The sequence below is a fragment of the Penicillium longicatenatum genome (genome assembly GCF_028827895.1).
Source record: "Penicillium longicatenatum strain IBT 33135 chromosome Unknown contig_6_segment0_segment0, whole genome shotgun sequence".
NCBI lineage: Eukaryota > Fungi > Ascomycota > Eurotiomycetes > Eurotiales > Aspergillaceae > Penicillium > Penicillium longicatenatum.
The window spans coordinates 5,048,965-5,067,550 of record NW_026643123.1 but is presented as its reverse complement, the minus strand read 5'-3'; the positions used below and the strand labels follow the sequence as shown (position 1 = coordinate 5,067,550).

Here is an 18,586-nt window from a genome sequence, read left to right as displayed (position 1 = left end):
GATCAACTCGACAGCTCCAAAGAACGATGCAGGATACACTCCAGCTGCGCTCGCGGTCATTGAACTCTCTTCAGAGTCTGTTGGTGCACTCATCCGGGGAGGTTTCGGAGGAGATTCTTTTAGTTATCGCATTACTAATGTGTGTCGAGGTAAGAAAGAGGATATTGGAAATGATAATGACAACAGACTCCCGCTTACCGTACAAATAGAGTGCCCAGGTTGATTTGGTATCTGTGGAGGCTCATATTGCTGGACTGCAATATGTCATCACCAGGTTAGGTGGACTTGAAAAGATATCTCTTCAAACACTCTCGGTTCTATACTGGTACGTTGCTGTATGGAAAATTTCTTGTTCGCTACTAATAGCTCTTAAGCTGTGATGCCCTGCAAGGAATAGTTCGAAACTCACCTCCGGCATTCGGAATATCAAAGCGATGGGAAACATGGATTCGAGGAAACTCGAGCTGTCTCGAAGAAAGCCCATTTCCAGCATCACTGTCGCTTGGACAGCGCTTCCACAACGCTTTTTGGTTTGGGGATCTTCCCGACGATCTAATCAAAATCATAAAAGCATTTGGAAAGCTCGTATGCCTTCACGAGCGAATGATAGAGATTGACTTTCGGCACATGCCCGCTGAGAACGAATGTTTTCTCTTAATTATGCATCAGCTGTATTCCTTGCCCTACAAAGTGCCAACCACACCATTCGACGACGTCATTTGCATCTCAATTCTGGTATATGCGACCAGCCGAGTCTGGGGGTTGCAAAGCAAGCCTTGTCTGGAGCACCTCAGTCGGAATCTTCAGCAGAGGATTTTAAGATGCTACGATCAGTTACGGATAATGGCACCCGACCTTCTATTTTGGTCGTTGTTCCTTGGTGGACTCATTTCGAAGGGAGGAGGAGTCCATGGCTGGTTCCTGGCACATCTTAAGATCACCGCAGGGTTCATAGATGTCCATGATTGGGTTCAAGCACTTGCTGTTTTGGAGGGGTTAATTTTTGTAGGCAGGTCTAGCGATGAGCCTGCCAGGGAGCTTTGGGAATCAGTGGTTGGCTCCGAAGATAGGAGGAAAAGCACAAGTCTCTTGAGCAATGAGCATGTGTGTTTAAAAGGATGACTCGAATATGGAGATAGTCTAGTTCCCATATACCAGGTAGTTCCAAAATACAACCGTAAATCTAAAGGATGTAACTTGATGCCAAGTTGACGCACAGAAAGAGAATCAAATGAAAGTAAAGATGAAGAAAAGAGGTAAAGATTGAATCGAAAAGCGTTGTTTCTTGGCGCTAGTATAGGAGTGGGTGAGGATCAACATGATTGGCCCCACTTGCCCCACCTCTCAAAGTATACACATGTACCTTGATAACCTGGTGTTCACCAGTCCATTCTGTGTTTTTGTGGTTTTGTGTGCCATTGATATTGCAATATTGAAGCTGATATGTATGGTCTAATCATTTTGCATAGTTGATAACCTGGGAATAAACGTAGTTATGTGCTTTTCCCAAGGTCCGAATCATTGTACAGGTGTGTGCTGGTTATCGTGAGCACGGATGGCTGGGGATTCGAATGCAATGGGCTATGCGAGATACCCATGGAGCAGAAACGGACAATGGAGAGTGGTAGGTACCTAGTCTGCAAAACTTGGAAAAGGAATTCTATGGTTGAGGTCATGAGCAAACGAATCGGCAACTTTGAAAGATCAACATCAACCTACCGTGTGGATTCTACTTGCCTCGATGCAAAAGGTTGGCAGTAATCTGTCTGTGTCCAAAAGTATTCACATTGACCACTGACGAGGTTACGTAGGAAGGTCAACCTAGCCCGACGATCAACGAATTTACCATAATTTTGACTACCTTGGCAGTAGATCGACTATACATACTGAAGGAGATAATATATTGAATGACAGCATCTCGCAGTATATTAGCGGGCGGCGGCTACCTAATTGAATGAAATGACGCGCGGGTGCATCCATGGGCATATTGCATATTGTTAAGTGATGTCATGTGGCTTCTATGAGTAATGTCATATAAAAATATATTGGCACCGTCCGCGCTACTGCAGGCGTCGATCATGCATGGATTATGGTAACATCCCGGAAATAGTAGATTTAAGGCTGGATTGATATCATTGGACCAGCTCACTAGAAATATGATATATTGGTACACGCGGGTTGATCAGAATGGCCGGAGATATGTATATGACATAGGTTTTCCCCGCACCGTCCCGCACAATAAAAGCTAAAGACAAAAAGAGAAGGTAATCGTAACGTCGTACAAAACAGTCTGAAAATACAAAAAAACAATTTAAGTTTAAGGCTGAACGTGTATCCAGGCTTGGCTGAGAGAACTCCTTGGGGGTATGGAAAGCGGGGGCGCAAAAGGATAAAATCACGACATCAGATAGATAGAAAAGCCCGAGAGTACCCGCAGCTTAGAATGAGATCAGCATGAGCCGCCTGTCATATCGAATATCACATCGGGCGGAAGGACCATAATGGAAAGCGGGGCTGCATGTATCCGGAATGAGTAAGACCCTGCTCGACGTCATGGGGGCTGCTAGGTAATACCCGGGCGCATGAGCCGCCAACTAATCTCAGGTGACGGCAGTGTAGTCGTCGCCATAAAGGTCGTCGTCGAAGAAGACGGCTGACTGGCGGCGCATTTCCTCCATAAGGCTACCCCTCCTAGGATTTGAGGTTGGGGAATGTGGGCGCGAGGCGGTTGATTGGGACATAGTCTCGTCCGTCGAGTCACCTTTGTAGTCATGGCGTTCTGGAAAGTTGTCATCCAATCGCTCAACCAGAGGGTCTTCGTTGTCCGGAAATGGAATTCGGCGAGATAGAATCGGGGACAAGGAGCGTCCAGTGGCGGAGCATTGCTGGAGGCCTCTCATAATAGTGTTTTCGATGTTCAGCCGATTTTTGATGAACTGAATTTTTGGGAAAGCGCTTTGCTGACCAACGTGGATCATGCGCGCAAGCCGCTCCGGCGTCGGATCAGAGAGAATGTGAAAGAAGTCGGATGCAACAGTCTTTGGCCAGATGGTGACTGTGCCACTGAATTTCTGTAGCCAGATCTCACTCCAGTCTTGACCTAGGGGTCTCGGCAGTAGCTCAAGGTGCCGAAGCACACGAAGCCACTTGTTAAGGTCTAGTTTGATATATTGTTCAATCGCGGTGCCAAGAAAGCCGCCACGCCAACCACGACCCCTGCGATGAGTGACTGGTCGACCCACAGTTCCCCGGGAGCTGAAAAAGAACAAATTGACATGCGGATTGACCTAAAAATAGTGTTAACAGTTGAACTCAAATGGATTGCCTGACTAGCCATACCTGCGAGACGATGGTAAAGTTCACATTGAAATGCAAGTTCAGTGCCTTGATTGGTATATCGGTCCTCAAACTACCATCCTTCCACTTATGCCCGAAAGAGTAAGGTGCAAGAGTACCATCACGCTTTTTGTACATCAACACTACCGGGTTCAGAATTCCGGGAACTGCCGCAGAAGCGAGCACCGCGCTCCAAATGACGCAATCTGGACAAGTCAGGTAATTTGCCAGAATAGACGGGGAGTGAGGATCGGAGGGAACGCAAGACACATTCAAGATGCGCCCTGTTCGTTCATAGGCTTCCCGGAATGTAGTGGAGCCTCTACAGAACCAGCTACATTGCTTGGCCCAGTCTAGCGTATCGAACCGAGCGCCCGTTCTCCACCAACGACGAACCCAGGTGGTCCACCCTTCATGACAAGCGCGAATGCGATGGGCTAGGGCGGGGACCAGCAGCTGTTTCAACTCGTCGTCGGTTCGAGTAGCCACTAATCCCGCCACCAGTGCACCACCTGACGTCCCTGTAATAATCTCTGGTAAGATATCGTTATCCAGCAATGCCCTAACGACTCCAAAATGATAGTAAGCAAATGTAGCGCCACCTGACAGACAAAGTGCTGTGCGTCCGAAGTTGGTATCGAGTTGTTTGAAATGTTGTTTCTTGGTGTCGCGGTCGATCTGCTTGCTATCCAACACTAGTTGGACACAGGCATGTACCTCATCGATGTACTCCTGAACCAATTCCTTCGTTCCTGAATAGGTCTGACTGTAGATGCGAGGATTCTCCACGCCAGCGAAATTATTCTTGACACAAGCCTCCAACAATGAGCGAAGATCTTCGACAGCTGGAGGCTCTGCGGTGCCCGGGCGACCTTGCTGTAACTCAGCCTCAGCCCTCTCTCTCTCTTTCCTTAGCTCTGATACAACCCTCGTGACAGTCTCAGAGTCATAGTAAGCGTAAGCGTCCGCCTGCTTCCACTCCTCATTCCCAAGATAGGCATCCAACGCCTGGGCCGCTTTCCGCCAGTCTGGATAGTTTGTCTTTGAAGACAACTCTCGGCGAAGCCGCTCTCTTTTGCCCCGCCATGTGACCCATTGTTCGTAGAGGAAGATGTACACCCGCACTAGCACGTAACCACAGCTCAAGAAGGCGATCCATGCGAACACGGTGAACAAGAATGGCCACTTGAGTAATGTGTAGAGGACGCCTTCTCTCGTTTCATCCTTGCTTCGTTTGGGAGTTTTGCGCCGACCGCGTGTCTTGCGTACTCGTTGGTTGATCGGGCGCCAGTCGTTGATGGCTACCAGTGGGGAAGCTTCCGGTGCATTCAACGCCCTCTCGAAGCGGTCAAGCTCGTCGGGATCTATAAAATCATGGTCGTAGTCTGGTAATCCGGCCGGATCATACTGATCAAGAGGTGATGCCTTGTCCGACGACATATTCAGGGCATAATGGTTCCAAATCTAGGTCCAGGTACTCCAAATTGAAGCAACCGAATCCGGTTGGGACAGCTTTCAACGGCGTCGACGTCAGCATCACATGACTGTTTACACTGGTGAGCCACATGTAGTGGGGTCTGTGGCTGACGGTAACTGGATTGTGGCTGGTTAGCCCCGCAGACGCAGAAAGATAAGGGAATAAGACCCATGGTTCTACACTAAGGATCATCACTGAAAATTGTTGTTGATGGCGGGGTTTATCTCAATCCAAACCATTGAAGTCAAAATGTTTGTTTATCTTCCCTTCCGACCGCGGGGCAACTTCACTGTAGCACTGCTCTAATCTCCTTATCATCTCCGAAGAAATTTCGATCGATCGTACGACGCTAAATTGGTTTAGTACACCGGGCAGTGCAACAGGTCTGACTTATCTCATGCCATTGAACCTCCGAGACGCTCCATCTCTACCCCATACGTACCATAGAAAAAGAAGCTATACCAAGATTTACCATGGAAATAGAAAGTTAAAACGTCCGGCGCGCACGGCAAGCTTCACCGCTATATGCTAGGCGTTCAGATCTCGTAACACAGGGCTGAACAAGGATGGTGATAGGCTGGAAACATTTTTTTATAGCTTTGATCGGGGCCGTGGGTTGGAAAATACCCTATGGGTTGGCCAAGGCTCCTCTTTTAGCCGCCCACGGAATATCGGCATAAAACCGAGCTATAATCACCTGACTGTTAACCCCGATGTGAGGCTAATTAACCTCTGTTTTACTAGTAATTAGCCTTTTACTCTCTAATCCTAGTCATTGTGGCCCCCCCCTTGTTGCTGATCATGCCGATCGAGCGCGAAAAAGAAAAGGCAAAAGTAAAAGCAAACATCGTGGCTGTTCGCTTTCTTTCCCCTAGCCTCTCGCCTGTACGTCGGTCCCTCCGATCAGACTTCAGATGCCGATGCCTGCTACGGCCGTTACGAGTGGCAGAGGCCATGGGTGGTACGCGTCGCATTTAATTAGAATGCGGTGCGCGGTAGCCGCCGGCATCTTTTAGGTTGCCTTAGCTAGTTTTGGGGACAATCAGCACTAAAGAGGGAAGCGAGTGTCACCCTGCACTACTTTAGTGCCCGTGTATAGGAGTGGATGTGTAAAGGCAAGGCTGCTCACGAAAAGACAAAGTAGTGACCCCATCCTGTCGGCCCCGTCTCTATTTGGCTCTCCGCAGATCGCTACACTGGAAGTATCTGTGGCGTGAGTACTCCCCGATGTCAAAAAGCAAAGATGCAGGTTCAGACAAGCCACCGGTCTTGGCACTGCAACAAATGACTCTGCATCTTACCCAATGAGGATGGCGCCCACGATTTAAATGAGTTATCGTCTCCTCGTGCTGGATCGACGGAGTGGAAAAAGTCCGGTCCACGTCCGAGAGACGTCAAATTCATTCAAAGTTGCCCTGCGTACGCATTCAAGGAGGTGGGGCAACTGGCCGATCGCATTCTCATGTGGCTAACCCCTCCTTGATTCCGATCTCCAATTCCTGATTCTCAGATTCCCATGTGCTTCAAACATTGCCCCAAGGGGTGAGCTAAGCGTAAAAGGCGCAAAAGCTCGGCAAGCTGAGGGCGGCATTGAGAGGGGCACACGGAGGTATACCTGCAAGGATAGCTGCATGCGAACTCCTTGCAACTGCAGGCATGGCTAGGATCAGGTGTTGAACCGAGCGTCTGTAACATCTGGGGGTGCGGAATGTGTCTAGCACATACATTTGTCTCCTAGATATAACCCCGGCCCCGGGCACTTCGATGCTTTTTCTCAATGATTCAAAACAAACCGATTGTACAAGGTATAGGTTTCTCTATTTTGAAACATCTCATGCCACCCGGGTCAAGGGGGTGAGGTGCAACGTTGGAAGCATGTACGATGTATCCAAATCTACTTGCGCGGCCCCCGTCACATTAATTGAATTCATTCGACCCGAGATGAAGGGGTCACGTCGAACCATGGCTCAACTGACGCCCCGCGGATGAATCCCAAGAATGCAGGAAGCGGTGTGTGTGTATAGTCTGATAGTGGGGGAGGCAAATGTGGAATGCTTCACATCCCACTATCTCCCCATGTAGATTTCTTTTTTGATGTCATCTTTCCTGAAGTTGTGTTTTTTCTTTTGGAGATTCTCCTAAAAATCGGGTCGACTCCACTTCCTGACCCAGTGGAATGTCAGATGTCAGTGCGAGCTGACTCGGATGATCCCAGATAGCGCATTGGTCGGCCCCGCCTCGTCATTGGCTGATAGGATGGTTCATTGGGAGTCATCAACACCAACGGCCCGCGTTCGTCTTCATTCTCTGTTTTGCGTGATCCGGATTATTTTCTAGGTCAGACATTTTTTTCTCTCCCATTCATCGTCAAGTTACGATATGGGGTTGCCTTGAACCAATCATGGCCCCCTGAACGGACACAGAGGCTTGATCTGCTGCACGGTGAAAGCGTAGACTTGCAGATGACCAACCGCAGGATCCGGTAAGGACCACTCGGGAAGGAGTAAGAAAAGGCGGGCTTTAGCTTTTGCATAAAAAAAGAAAAGGAAAAAAAAAAATAATAAATGAAGTGGATCATAGTAACGAGCACGGGGCAAGTCAGCCAAACATTGCGCTCGCTGATTCTCGGCATTTCCACCCGGGCTGCATGGGCGGCTGGAGGTTGTGGCTGCTTCGAGTTTAGATCGATGCTGGTTGAGATAGATTGCTGGTGCAGACAGCTGCGACGTCCTGCTGAAAAAGGTAACTTCTTTCCTTTCCAAAGTTTTGTATGTCGATCGAAGGACAAGGAGGGGGGGCAACTCGGAGGGACCCACTGATGGGCCTTGCTCGGGGATCGACTCAGAAGTATGATACCAAGCCGACTAAGTCGAATGCAGGATTCACACCATCGAGCATTTCCAATGCTATCCCGTCATAGGAGAGATTCGGACGATCCAACCGAAGGGTCTGATAGACGCGGCCAAGAGCAAATCAAACTAAATCCTAGACTGACCCCTCCATAGGTCGCCACTTACGCCTATCTGGGTTTAGTAGATGCAGGAAATTAGCAACAAATATTGCCCGAGGCTTTTGGAGGTATCTTATGGTGTAATTTCGGTCTTTTGCCTTTCGTATTGTTCGCATCGTTATCGTGTATGTATGTTAAGGTCCTTTTGAAGTGATGGGAAGTCAACCTCGTATGTGATGGGGAAAGATTAAATTGGGAAATCAAATCAGATCAAATCAAATCAAATCATAATAAGAATGATAATTAGAATTTTTATAATTCTATGGTTCCAAGGTTTAGGCGGAATATTTTAAATTTTTTTTTTTTTTTTTTTTTGTTTGATAATGGTACATGTATGGTTTATCTTTGCGATCATCAGACAAGTCTTATTTAGCGGTTACCCCGTGTCACCATTTTCCCTTCCTCTTCTCCTTCTTTCCTCCTTCATCTCCAAGGGGAAAAAAAAACCAAACATACTTAGACTTGAGATCTCGAATTTGATCTATCAAGTCTGTTCACTCATTACAGGTAAACCCCTTCCCCTGACCTCTCCACCTTGCTGGTCCGCCCGCGCTAACTCCTCGCATCGCCTAGGCGACAATCCTTCTCTGGTCGCAACAGCACAATGTCGACCGTCCCTTGTAGCATCTGTTGAATCTTCTGAGTTCTTCAGGCGAAGATCTCCTTTGAACACAATTCCCTCCTCATCCCCACCATGGAGAAGCTGAACACTGAAGATGGGCAAATCTTCATAAAGGTGAGAGGTTTTTTTTGGCGTCTTTTTTTTCTGACCCACTTTTGTACAACATCAACATGAGAGATTCGCGTGGTTACTGAGACATCATTTTACTTCTAGAACCTGGCAAGCTTCGTCCGCACACACGAAAAGGCGCTTGCCAACGCTTTGCAACTGCGGCGCCAGTCCAATGCCGGAACCCCACAGTCGCCCACCGGCGCGACGACCACAGCGGGTGCCTTCTCTTCCACTTCATTAGCCTCTGCCCTCTCCTTTGGGGCATTGAGATTCGCATCACAAAACATCAAGCCCGCTAAATTGACGCTCACTCCTCACCACCTCTTCTACCTCCTATCCCGCTTCGAAGACCTATCTATTGCCGTGGGGCCCATGAATGTCCGGCTAGAGAACATCCATACCGAGGTCTCTCAATCCTATGTTTCCTTCTTGAACAAGCCTCAGCGTTCCAAGGGCGGCGATGGGGCTTCCATCCACTCTGTATCCAGCGTGCGTAGCGTTATGTCTGGCATGAGTGGCCTCTGGTCCTCATTCGGCCTCGGATCCAAGGACTCGGCCTCCAAGTCCGAGAGGGCCCAGCTGGCCTTGGAGGGGGACCTGAAGTATCTTTATTCTGCTTTCACTAAAATTCCCTGTCTACGCTTGGCTCCGGATCACCGTGCGTGTTTGATCCGCGGTTATGAAGAGTTTCCCTTCGACACAGCTGTGCCACTCCATTCCTTCAAAAACCTGAGTGCTTTAGAGATCATTGATATAGATTATCGTTCTTTCTACGGCTGGGACCGATTATCGGAGCAGCTGCGCACCCTGTCGATCAAGCGGGCTCACCTGGATGACCCGGCGGATCTTCTGACAAGAATTGTGCTGGACGACATGGACAAGCGTCGTCGGCGCTCTGCAAAGTCGCAACAGTCCCCACCACTTGGGTGGAACAACAGTTCCAGTACACAGCCCGTCCACGCTTCGGATCATACTTCCCTCTCTGCTCCCGGTTCCCCTGTTGCTGACACGGCACTTGCAAGCAGCACCAGCCCCAAGTCAGTTCCGATGATTCGAGCCGGGTCCGAGGGCACAAAGGTCCGCCGTGTGAGGGCAGAGAGCATTTCGCCGCAGCGTCCCACAACCAAGCACGGTCACCGTCGAGGTCAGTCGGCCCGCATCCGACGCACTGGCTCGGGAAGTTCCAACTCCAGTGATACATCTGGTGGTGGCCGGGCTGGAAGCTCTTCGACCTTGTTGCCGGGTGTCCTCCCCCCAACAAAGTGGCGGTTCCTGCGTCACCTTGGCGTTCCAGAGAATTCCTTGACTTCCATTTCTGTGGAGAGCCTTGCCCCGGTGGCCAATACTTTGAATTCCCTGGACCTTTCGTCCAATCTTCTCACTGAAATCCCTGATAGCTTGGCCTCCCTCATGTCACTGCGCGCTCTGAATCTGTCTCACTGCATGATTGAGTCGATGCATTCTCTTTCCCGAAACCCTCTCCCAGCCATCACCGCCCTGAACCTTCGCGGTAACCGACTTCGTTCCTTGGCTGGCATTGAGCGACTCCTGTCTCTGGAGAGGTTGGACCTTCGGGACAACAACCTCATGGACCCGACGGAAATGGCGCGCCTGACCAGTCTCCCTGAGATACGGGAGATCTGGGTGTCCGGCAACCCGTTCGTCAAGACCCACTCCAATTACCGTGTAGTGATCATGAATCTTTTCCGTCGCACTCCTGGCTATTCCGAGGACATCATTATTGATGGCCGTGGACCTGGCTACACCGAGCGCAAGCAACTTGTTGACCGAGTCGCAGAGCCTGACGCGGCTCCCGTGGTGCGCTCCAGTGCAGCTGATGAAGTGCCTGTAGTGCAGAAACCTACTGCTACGGCCATCCAGGGAAAGCCGTTGCCCAAAATTCCTAATGATGAGGCTGAGCCACCGTTGCCAGCGAAGACTGTTGTACCGCATGACATGGATGGAACCAATCGTCGAAAGAAGACTCAGCGACGCCGAATCGTTGATCTATCAACAGATAACCCTTTTACTACGGATGGTCTAGGTAATCCAGGCCCCGCAGTTCCTCCAATTTCTCCCACCCAGCAAATCCATGCGCCGACCCAATCATCTTTCGTGGTTCCGCATGATCAGTGGAAGCAGGACAGTGCCGCACAGTCCGGATCTTCCAGCCTCCTGGGCCTTCCAAGGCAGGGAAATTCCTCCAGTCCTCCTCTCTTGCAAGCGACTGCAGCGCAACCTAACCCTTCTCAAGACTGGGTCTTGGACCAAGAGCTCTGCCGCCAGCAGCTGGAAGCTCTCCGTCAGGATGTAGGTCAAAACTGGCTTACAGTTTTGGGGGACCACCCCTGGGACAGTCCACAGAATGAGCTTGCGGCCCATTTGGCTAGACCCGGCCTTGATCACCCTCTTCCAGCTACACCCATCCGAACTAATAGCCATGCCATTTTGAGCGCCGGCCATTCGTTGGGTGGATAAATTCATATCCTCGAAGACAAATTTGAGGACCCCTCCTCATTTGCCATTACTTCACAAACATCGATTCCCTTCATCGACCTTTGAGTCCTCCGACTTGGGCCTTAAGACTAATCAACAACATCACCTGTCACAATTTTGAATCGATATTCTCTGAGCATGCCATCTGAGCGGCTCCCCTTTGCATCGTTTATGGCGTTTACATGACTAATGAGATATGGTGGGTTGGATGTATGATCATTTACGGCCGTCTTTTTTGTTCTTGTCGATTTCTTTTTTTTTTTTTTTTTGCGCCCTCCACTTGGATTTCCAGCATGTTTTCAACCAAAATGACCCTGCGGCACTTTTTTACCGTCTTTTCGGAGACTATTGTGAAAGACCGAGTTCTAGAGCGCGTGTACTTTATGCTTTTTACTGCTTTGTTTTCTCATGGGCTAGTCGGCGTTGGTGGCATGATTCTGCTTTGATGTTTCGGTTACGCATTCTTATTCCCCTCTTGTTTCCGTTCTATGCCTCTTAGGCATGTTTTGCGAATACCTCTGTTCATGATGGGTATGTGGCATGATGCGATAAGCCAGTTCACAAACTCAATTACATTTTCAAACCCTCATCCTTTTCCAGCTTAGACCTTCACCTAGAGTCTGCTGCATCGTAAAGTACCTAATTCGGTCGTAATTAGGTAACCCAGGTGGACTTGCAGGACATCCGGGACTGTGCTGGGGAACAATGACATTATGGCTCTAGTGTTGTATTGTTATATTGTTATAGTCTGGAGTATATCTGGAGTATATATTGGGTGTTTCTACTATCGCATTGAGGCATGACGCTGAGACCCTGTACGTACACAGTACTTTGTTAGCTATTTATACGATGGGTCTCGACCGGCGGCAAGGCAGCCCCTCCACGGCGAGACCGGAATGGTGGCAAACAAAAATAGGAAAAAATTTCCACGAACATCAAGAACATCGAAAATGAGAGCTTGCAAGTAAAAGAACCAACAGTAGAATCAAAAATCACAGTCTACATCAACGATGAAGTTATAAGAAGAAAAATGGTATATAAATAGTTATGGCGTTGATCGCAAAGCCAAACAACTGCAAACACACTTGCCTTCCCGCTTTCTCTCCCTGTGCAAGATTCTCCTCTCCTCATCCCGTCGAGACTTGATTTCATCGCGTCCAAAGTTTTCGCATCTGCTCTTGTGAGAGAACTTCATTCTCTTTCTCACCTGATTGAACTCTTTCTTTCACTTTCTCTTTCGGAAAACTTCGTCGCTTCCGATTCTTCCCCCTCCTATCCCCTCGAATCCAAACCCTCGTGGTTTCTTTCCACTCGACTCGAGGCGCCGAACAACCGGTTTTATCCACCTGGTTCTCTTTGTTCAGTGATACATAGAATTTTCTGTTGGAGCGCTTTGCCGACATCGTCTCCCGGCATTACAGCCAGACCAAGTCTTTCCAACACCTCGCGGCCGCAAGGGCCTTTAGATCCCTGAGTCTTTGGTCTCATTGAGCGCCTTTTCAGTACGTCTGCCTTTCTTTGCCCGTCGGTTCTTGTTTCCACCAAGGGGGTGGATCGAACTGGAAAAAAAACTTCGCCTGGTGAAAAAAAATCTCGTCATCGGGAACGCGCTTGTCCTGGTTGGCGCTGGTTCGGGATATGAGGATCGGGCTGCCTCCATTGTCTTTCTTAGACTGATCGCTAATCTGTGTGTCAATAATAGAAAATAACCACCGCGTCATCAAGACTTCACCCGCTCAGGAAGCCATCCCTTCCCCCGTGCGTGCTTTTTCCGGTTCGCTTGGTGTTTTTTTTTTCTTTTCCTTTTCTCTGTTTCTTTAGGGGCCGCCCGATATGGCCGACCAGGAAGTGGACTTGGACTCCATTATCGACCGGCTGCTGGAGGTGAGGGGCAGTCGGCCGGGCAAGCAGGTTCAGCTGCTCGAGTCGGAGATTCGTTTCCTCTGCACCAAGGCCCGTGAGATTTTCATCTCTCAGCCTATTCTCCTGGAGCTTGAAGCTCCCATCAAGGTTTGTGGCTTCTACTCCAGCATTCCATCCCCATGGGCAACCCGTTTATTGACGCGTTGGGCTCTTATTTAGATTTGCGGTGATATCCACGGTCAATACTACGATCTTTTGCGCCTTTTCGAGTACGGTGGATTCCCTCCGGAGGCCAACTATCTGTTCCTCGGTGATTACGTCGATCGTGGCAAGCAGTCGCTCGAGACCATCTGCCTCCTGCTCGCCTACAAGATCAAATACCCCGAGAACTTCTTCATTCTGCGTGGTAACCACGAGTGCGCTTCTATCAACCGTATCTATGGATTCTACGACGAGTGCAAGCGCCGCTACAACATCAAGTTGTGGAAGACTTTTACCGATTGCTTCAACTGTCTGCCTATTGCCGCCATCATTGATGAAAAGATTTTCACCATGCACGGTGGTCTGAGCCCCGATCTGAACTCGATGGAGCAAATCCGCCGTGTCATGCGCCCCACCGATGTAAGTTTCTTTTTTTCTTTCTGGGTTGGATTTCCTGGCACGTGCGGTTGTGTTGGACTCAAAGAAAGTGGCCAGAAATTGGTGTCAGAGCTCCTCCGGCTGAGAGCCAAATTCGCTGACTACAATAGATTCCCGACTGCGGCCTTCTGTGCGATCTCCTGTGGTCCGATCCCGATAAGGATATCACTGGCTGGAGCGAAAATGACCGCGGTGTTTCGTTCACATTCGGACCCGATGTGGTTTCACGCTTCCTACAGAAACACGATATGGACTTGATATGTCGTGCGCATCAAGTTGTTGAGGACGGTTACGAGTTCTTCTCCAAGCGCCAGTTGGTCACGCTATTCAGCGCACCCAACTACTGTGGTGAATTCGACAATGCGGGTGCAATGATGAGTGTCGACGAAAGCCTGCTCTGCTCGTTCCAGGTGAGTGATTTTTTCCCTTCCTTCCCATTATCGGACATAACACCCAATACTGATATTTCTTGCTTTTTTTTCTAGATCCTGAAACCAGCCGAAAAGAAACAAAAGTACGTTTACGGTAGCATGAGCTCCGGCGGACCCAACACCCCACAGCGAAAGCAAAAGAAGAAATAAAGAATTCGATACGAGCTTCCCCGTGTGCAGCAGGTTCGGGCGGAGATAAGCCATTTCAACGCATTGACAGAAAACCCCATCGCCATATGACCCTCAATCACCCTTCCTACGACCTCCGCAGACCCACGAAGCGATGAACGACCGAGGAACCCTCATTCACCCCGGGGCAGCCCATACCAATACACCCTACTCCCGCTCCTCAACCTCCGTGATAACCCTGTGAATCCCTCCCCTCTCTCGACTCCCGGACGCGCCCCGTGCGACATGCGAAAACCCGTCTCTATCATTCCTGGCCGACTCGCGCGACCTTTGTTACTTCCGGAGCGGAACTCTTGACCTGTTTTTTTTTCCCCTTTCTTTGCCCCCATTTTACTTTTTATTTTCGCTTCCCGCTTAGTTTCTTACCATCTGGATGGAATGTGTATCTCGGCATCCTGGAAAGGGGGTTGGGAAACCTGGTCTATCTTATTCTTATCTTGTTGCTGTTTATTGGTCTTGTGTTCTGAATTCAATTGATCCATGTTCTCCACCTAGGTGTCTTACAAGTGCGTACCGGACAGGTCTTAGACCCAGATCTTAGACTCGCTTGATAATAGGAGCTGCATTCTTTTTGTCGCGAGATTATGGTCTTTCGATAAGAACGTATATAAATCCGTATTCGTTCCCGTGCAGTCAGCCCTAGTCGAATGGTCAGGAACAAAAGCGCGTCATAGCCCCAAACGCCTTTCATTGGACGCCACCTACGTCCAGGTCAGTTATGTTGGGAAATCATTGGTTTCCCGTAGCCAATCACGCCGAGAGGTCCTTAAGTTCCCCTCTTTCAGTTCAACCCATGTATTTCAAAGTATAGGAACGAGTGATATTGGATATAACGAAGTTATCTAACCTGTCAAGGGCATTAGTTTACCCCTTCTGGAATCTTTGAAGAAATCACTGGAGGTGAACCGAGGCTATGTTTGGTTATTATCATCCTACTTACCTAGCTGGGGATACTATGTATCTCTATCTAGCTTGGCTTTGGTACTAGTCCTGAAGGCAGGAGAGGTCGATTATTGCTAGTGAACCTTTTCGCAACGTACACCCATTCAACCTAATTGTGAAATGTATTGAAGTCTCCATGTACATCTGTACATCATAAGATCCCGGCTACGGAATGGTTACAGATTTGTTATAGCTGACTCTCCATCTTTCCACGGGCTGATCCTCGCATTTAGTGCATAGGTCCATGCCTAGTAACCAAGGCTACAGTAATACTATTTAGGCATCCCGTAGCCGTCGTTTCCTCTTTGGGTCTTTGAGACTGTCCATGGCTTCTTGCGGCGATGACAATCATCCGTCTTTCACGCTTCCAGTCCTCATTCCCCAGCTTCCTAGCATGGCCACCTGGGCAGACGCTGAGAGAAAGAAACATAGCTCTGATTGACGAACCTCTCAAAGGGATTGATTGAATATGGCTTTGGTATTTCTTTCCTCTGATATGTCGCTCGGGGAGCCATTTTAGACCCCAAAAGTAAGACATGGACTGGCCATGAAGCGAAACTCTGTAAGTTACTGCATAGACCAATACGCTTTCCGCGGTTATTTCCTACATTCACGGTTTACATGAAGATTTGGAAGCTTGATCTCTATCTCCCCGACCAGGTTGATATCAGCCAAGATAGGCAAGCATAAGAATGCACTTTGAACACCTTCAGCTGAGATCATGGATCTAATGTCATGTGTTAAAACAGAGCGATAGTGATTGCAATCCAATGCGCAAATGTAAGATCCTGAGACTTACTACATGTCCCCGCTTTTCTCAAAACGTACAACATCAAATCAAGCAGATATCAAGTGTAATCTGCATTAATCAGATGACAAGGAAATCCAAAAGACAACGACCTTCATGATGGCGAATTAGTATATCTCGTGACCAGGGTCTATGTAACGTTGGGACCTGTAGAATCCCCCTTTTTCCCAAGGTTCTTTACCATAACATGATCTCTTTGCCACCTACGTCCGTCCACTCCAGGACAGCACGTAGTAGTTTGTATGATTGGTGCGTTGACTCCGGAGTGCTCCATGACTATTGGTGAAGTACATTATCCTGCAGACTTGACAACCTCCTACATAGCCAGTGTTCATATCTACAGTATTCCTCTACTATCTCGAGTTCAATTTCAGACATCAGAACAAGTTTAGACTATTCACCTAGATACAAGATTTCCTAACTTTTGGGACGCGACCTGAATATTACTCACAGCATAAGCACAGTCCTATGAAATGCATTGTTCAAAAGTACATACTTCTTAATTGGTTGAGTGCTAGGACCTATCATTTCTAGAAGAGGCAGAAGCCCCCCATTCAAATGTTTCCCCTCCATGCAACCCTCAACATTTGACTTTTCTGCTGAGCCATGATCTACGCTGCAAGTACGACATCATCTCGCTTTTCAAGGTAACTCATGTCCTAGGTGGTGGTAGGTTATACACACCTGTGTATACACTGTGTATAATACCAATATTCTCGGGCTTAGGTATAGCTAGATTGGGCACTCGTGAGTTGTCGCCAACCTCATCTAAATCTTTACTCAAGACAATTTGATTGTAATATTGACTACAGTTACCTTAGTCTATGCAAGACACGAGCCAATTCTATGATATAGAATAACCATCCACTATTTTAGAACTATCGTATAGAGAAAAAAAAAGCAAAGTCACCGGCTAACTGGCAGCAGTGTAAACACGAAAGTGGGAGCAAAACATGAATGGGGACGATATAAAGGCTGAGATTGAGCCAAAGGACATGCACTGAGTGGGGTACAAGTAGAGTCAAAAGGACATCAAGACGTTAAACGTGTTGAAGGGTGGTAGATACCATTATGGTAGCTATCTAAAGGTATTGTGGCGTGGGTGATTATTTGGGGAGGGGATGGGGTTGTGGTGTGAGTTGGGCCATTATCCTTCTATCCTGTCCAGATTCAATGGAAGAGAAACAGAGGAAAATGGGGGCCAAATGGGCGAGAGATGGGTGGGGTGAAGGGTGTGGGATATGTTTAAAGTGAAGCGCTTTAAACGTACTGGGACAGCCAGCGGATACCCTCGCCGTAACCTAATCGGGTATATTAGCACAGGAAATCCAAAACATGACGGTGATGGAGACGACACTCACCCTGTCTCATGACAACACTGCACATGAACAGCTCAATGGGCCGGATGCCCTCGAGGGGAACCTTGCCCTTGCCGGTGGTCTGGTACAAACCAAGCTGGTGGCGCAACTCATCCTCGCTCACAGCATCAGGGTGATCGATCTTGTTTCCGAGGACAAGGAAGGGAACCTTGGCGAGATCCTCCATGGCGAGAAGAGCGTCAAGCTCAGCCTTAGACTCGGGGAAACGCTCGTAGTCCTTAGCATCGACAAGGAAGACGATACCGCTGACCTCAGGGAAATAGTCCTTCCACAGACGGCGAGCTAGATAGAGAGCATCAATCAGCGGAGCTGCTCCACAAGACTAGGAAACCCCCGGAAATGGTTCCGCGGGTCAGAGGTGCTTGACTCACCTTGCTGGTGACCACCCAGGTCGAAGGTAGTGAAACGGTTGTTGCCGATAGCCAGCTCCTCAGAGGTGGGGTGCGCAGTCGGTGAGAGGACAGCAACACGATCGTTCTATCCGTCGGGAAATAACCCTGTTAGCCATCGTCATGCCATATGCCGAGATCCCGCGCCGAGGGAGTGTCCAATGTTCCAAGCCGTTTTGTCTCAATCAACCATTCCAAATGTCCTCCCAGCCCCCGGTATCAAGCTCTAAAGCTATTTTCATTCCATTCCCAATCGGCGCAGTTCTATTGTCACACGACCGACTTACCTTCAACATGTGGAGCAGGGTGGTCTTTCCGGCATTGTCCAAACCGAGGAAAAGAAGCTTGGCATGCTTGTTCAGCAGGCCAAGAGAGGCGAGCACATCGTAGACTATAAACAAAGCAAGATATCACATCAGTAAAGCTGAAATTAAAGGACCCGAATCACAAGCCGCACAGGGACCGCGGCATTTCGAATCCAGCGAGCCAGGCCCTCCTTTTCTATCACGACATTAAAGAGCTCTATCTAGCTCTTCCGAGCCGTAACTACCGTCCAGTGAAGCGGGTTCTTCTCTCTTGACTTTGTTCTTGCCGATGCTTGGATGCGGATACGTGTTGGGCCGAGGGTCGGGGTCGGGGGAGCACTTACACCAGTTGATAATCCACATGGCGAAACTGGAGAAATGTGAGGTATGTGTAATACTATCAGATCGAAGAATGCGAATGCACGGTATCGCAGACGAGAGGGCGACGAGGTGGATGGAGGGGGAAGAGAAGAGAAGACAGGTTGATGTTGTTTTCGGGATCGTCCAAATCTTGGTGCCTAAGGCAACAAGGCACCGACTGTGGCGGACTTGACGAAAACGAGTTAGAACTTGAGAATCAGCAAAGATA

At 48.9% G+C, this 18,586-nt stretch overlaps 4 protein-coding genes across 4 annotated transcripts; 2 read left to right on the top strand and 2 right to left on the bottom strand.

Annotated features, from left to right (window-relative positions):
• Positions 1-2,600: 2,600 nt before the first annotated feature.
• N7484_010088 (patatin-like phospholipase domain-containing protein) lies at positions 2,601-4,776 on the bottom strand (the record flags this gene model as incomplete). Its single annotated transcript, XM_057120475.1, has 2 exons — positions 2,601-3,287; positions 3,340-4,776. The coding sequence occupies 2 exons, from the start codon at positions 4,774-4,776 to the stop codon at positions 2,601-2,603; spliced, it is 2,124 nt and encodes a 707-aa protein (XP_056970030.1).
• Positions 4,777-8,517: 3,741 nt separating this feature from the next.
• N7484_010087 (leucine-rich repeat domain-containing protein) lies at positions 8,518-11,034 on the top strand (the record flags this gene model as incomplete). Its single annotated transcript, XM_057120474.1, has 2 exons — positions 8,518-8,559; positions 8,659-11,034. 2 exons carry the CDS (start codon positions 8,518-8,520, stop codon positions 11,032-11,034), a joined length of 2,418 nt encoding a protein of 805 aa, XP_056970029.1.
• A 1,851-nt stretch (positions 11,035-12,885) lies between these two features.
• Positions 12,886-14,135, top strand: glcA (type 1 serine/threonine-protein phosphatase catalytic subunit GLC7; the record flags this gene model as incomplete). Its single annotated transcript, XM_057120473.1, has 4 exons — positions 12,886-13,062; positions 13,135-13,536; positions 13,665-13,964; positions 14,040-14,135. 4 exons carry the CDS (start codon positions 12,886-12,888, stop codon positions 14,133-14,135), a joined length of 975 nt encoding a protein of 324 aa, XP_056970028.1.
• A 3,049-nt stretch (positions 14,136-17,184) lies between these two features.
• sar1 (Arf family GTPase SAR1) lies at positions 17,185-18,360 on the bottom strand (the record flags this gene model as incomplete). Its single annotated transcript, XM_057120472.1, has 5 exons — positions 17,185-17,225; positions 17,286-17,585; positions 17,675-17,780; positions 17,980-18,083; positions 18,342-18,360. 5 exons carry the CDS (start codon positions 18,358-18,360, stop codon positions 17,185-17,187), a joined length of 570 nt encoding a protein of 189 aa, XP_056970027.1.
• Between the last annotated feature and the right edge of the window lie 226 nt (positions 18,361-18,586).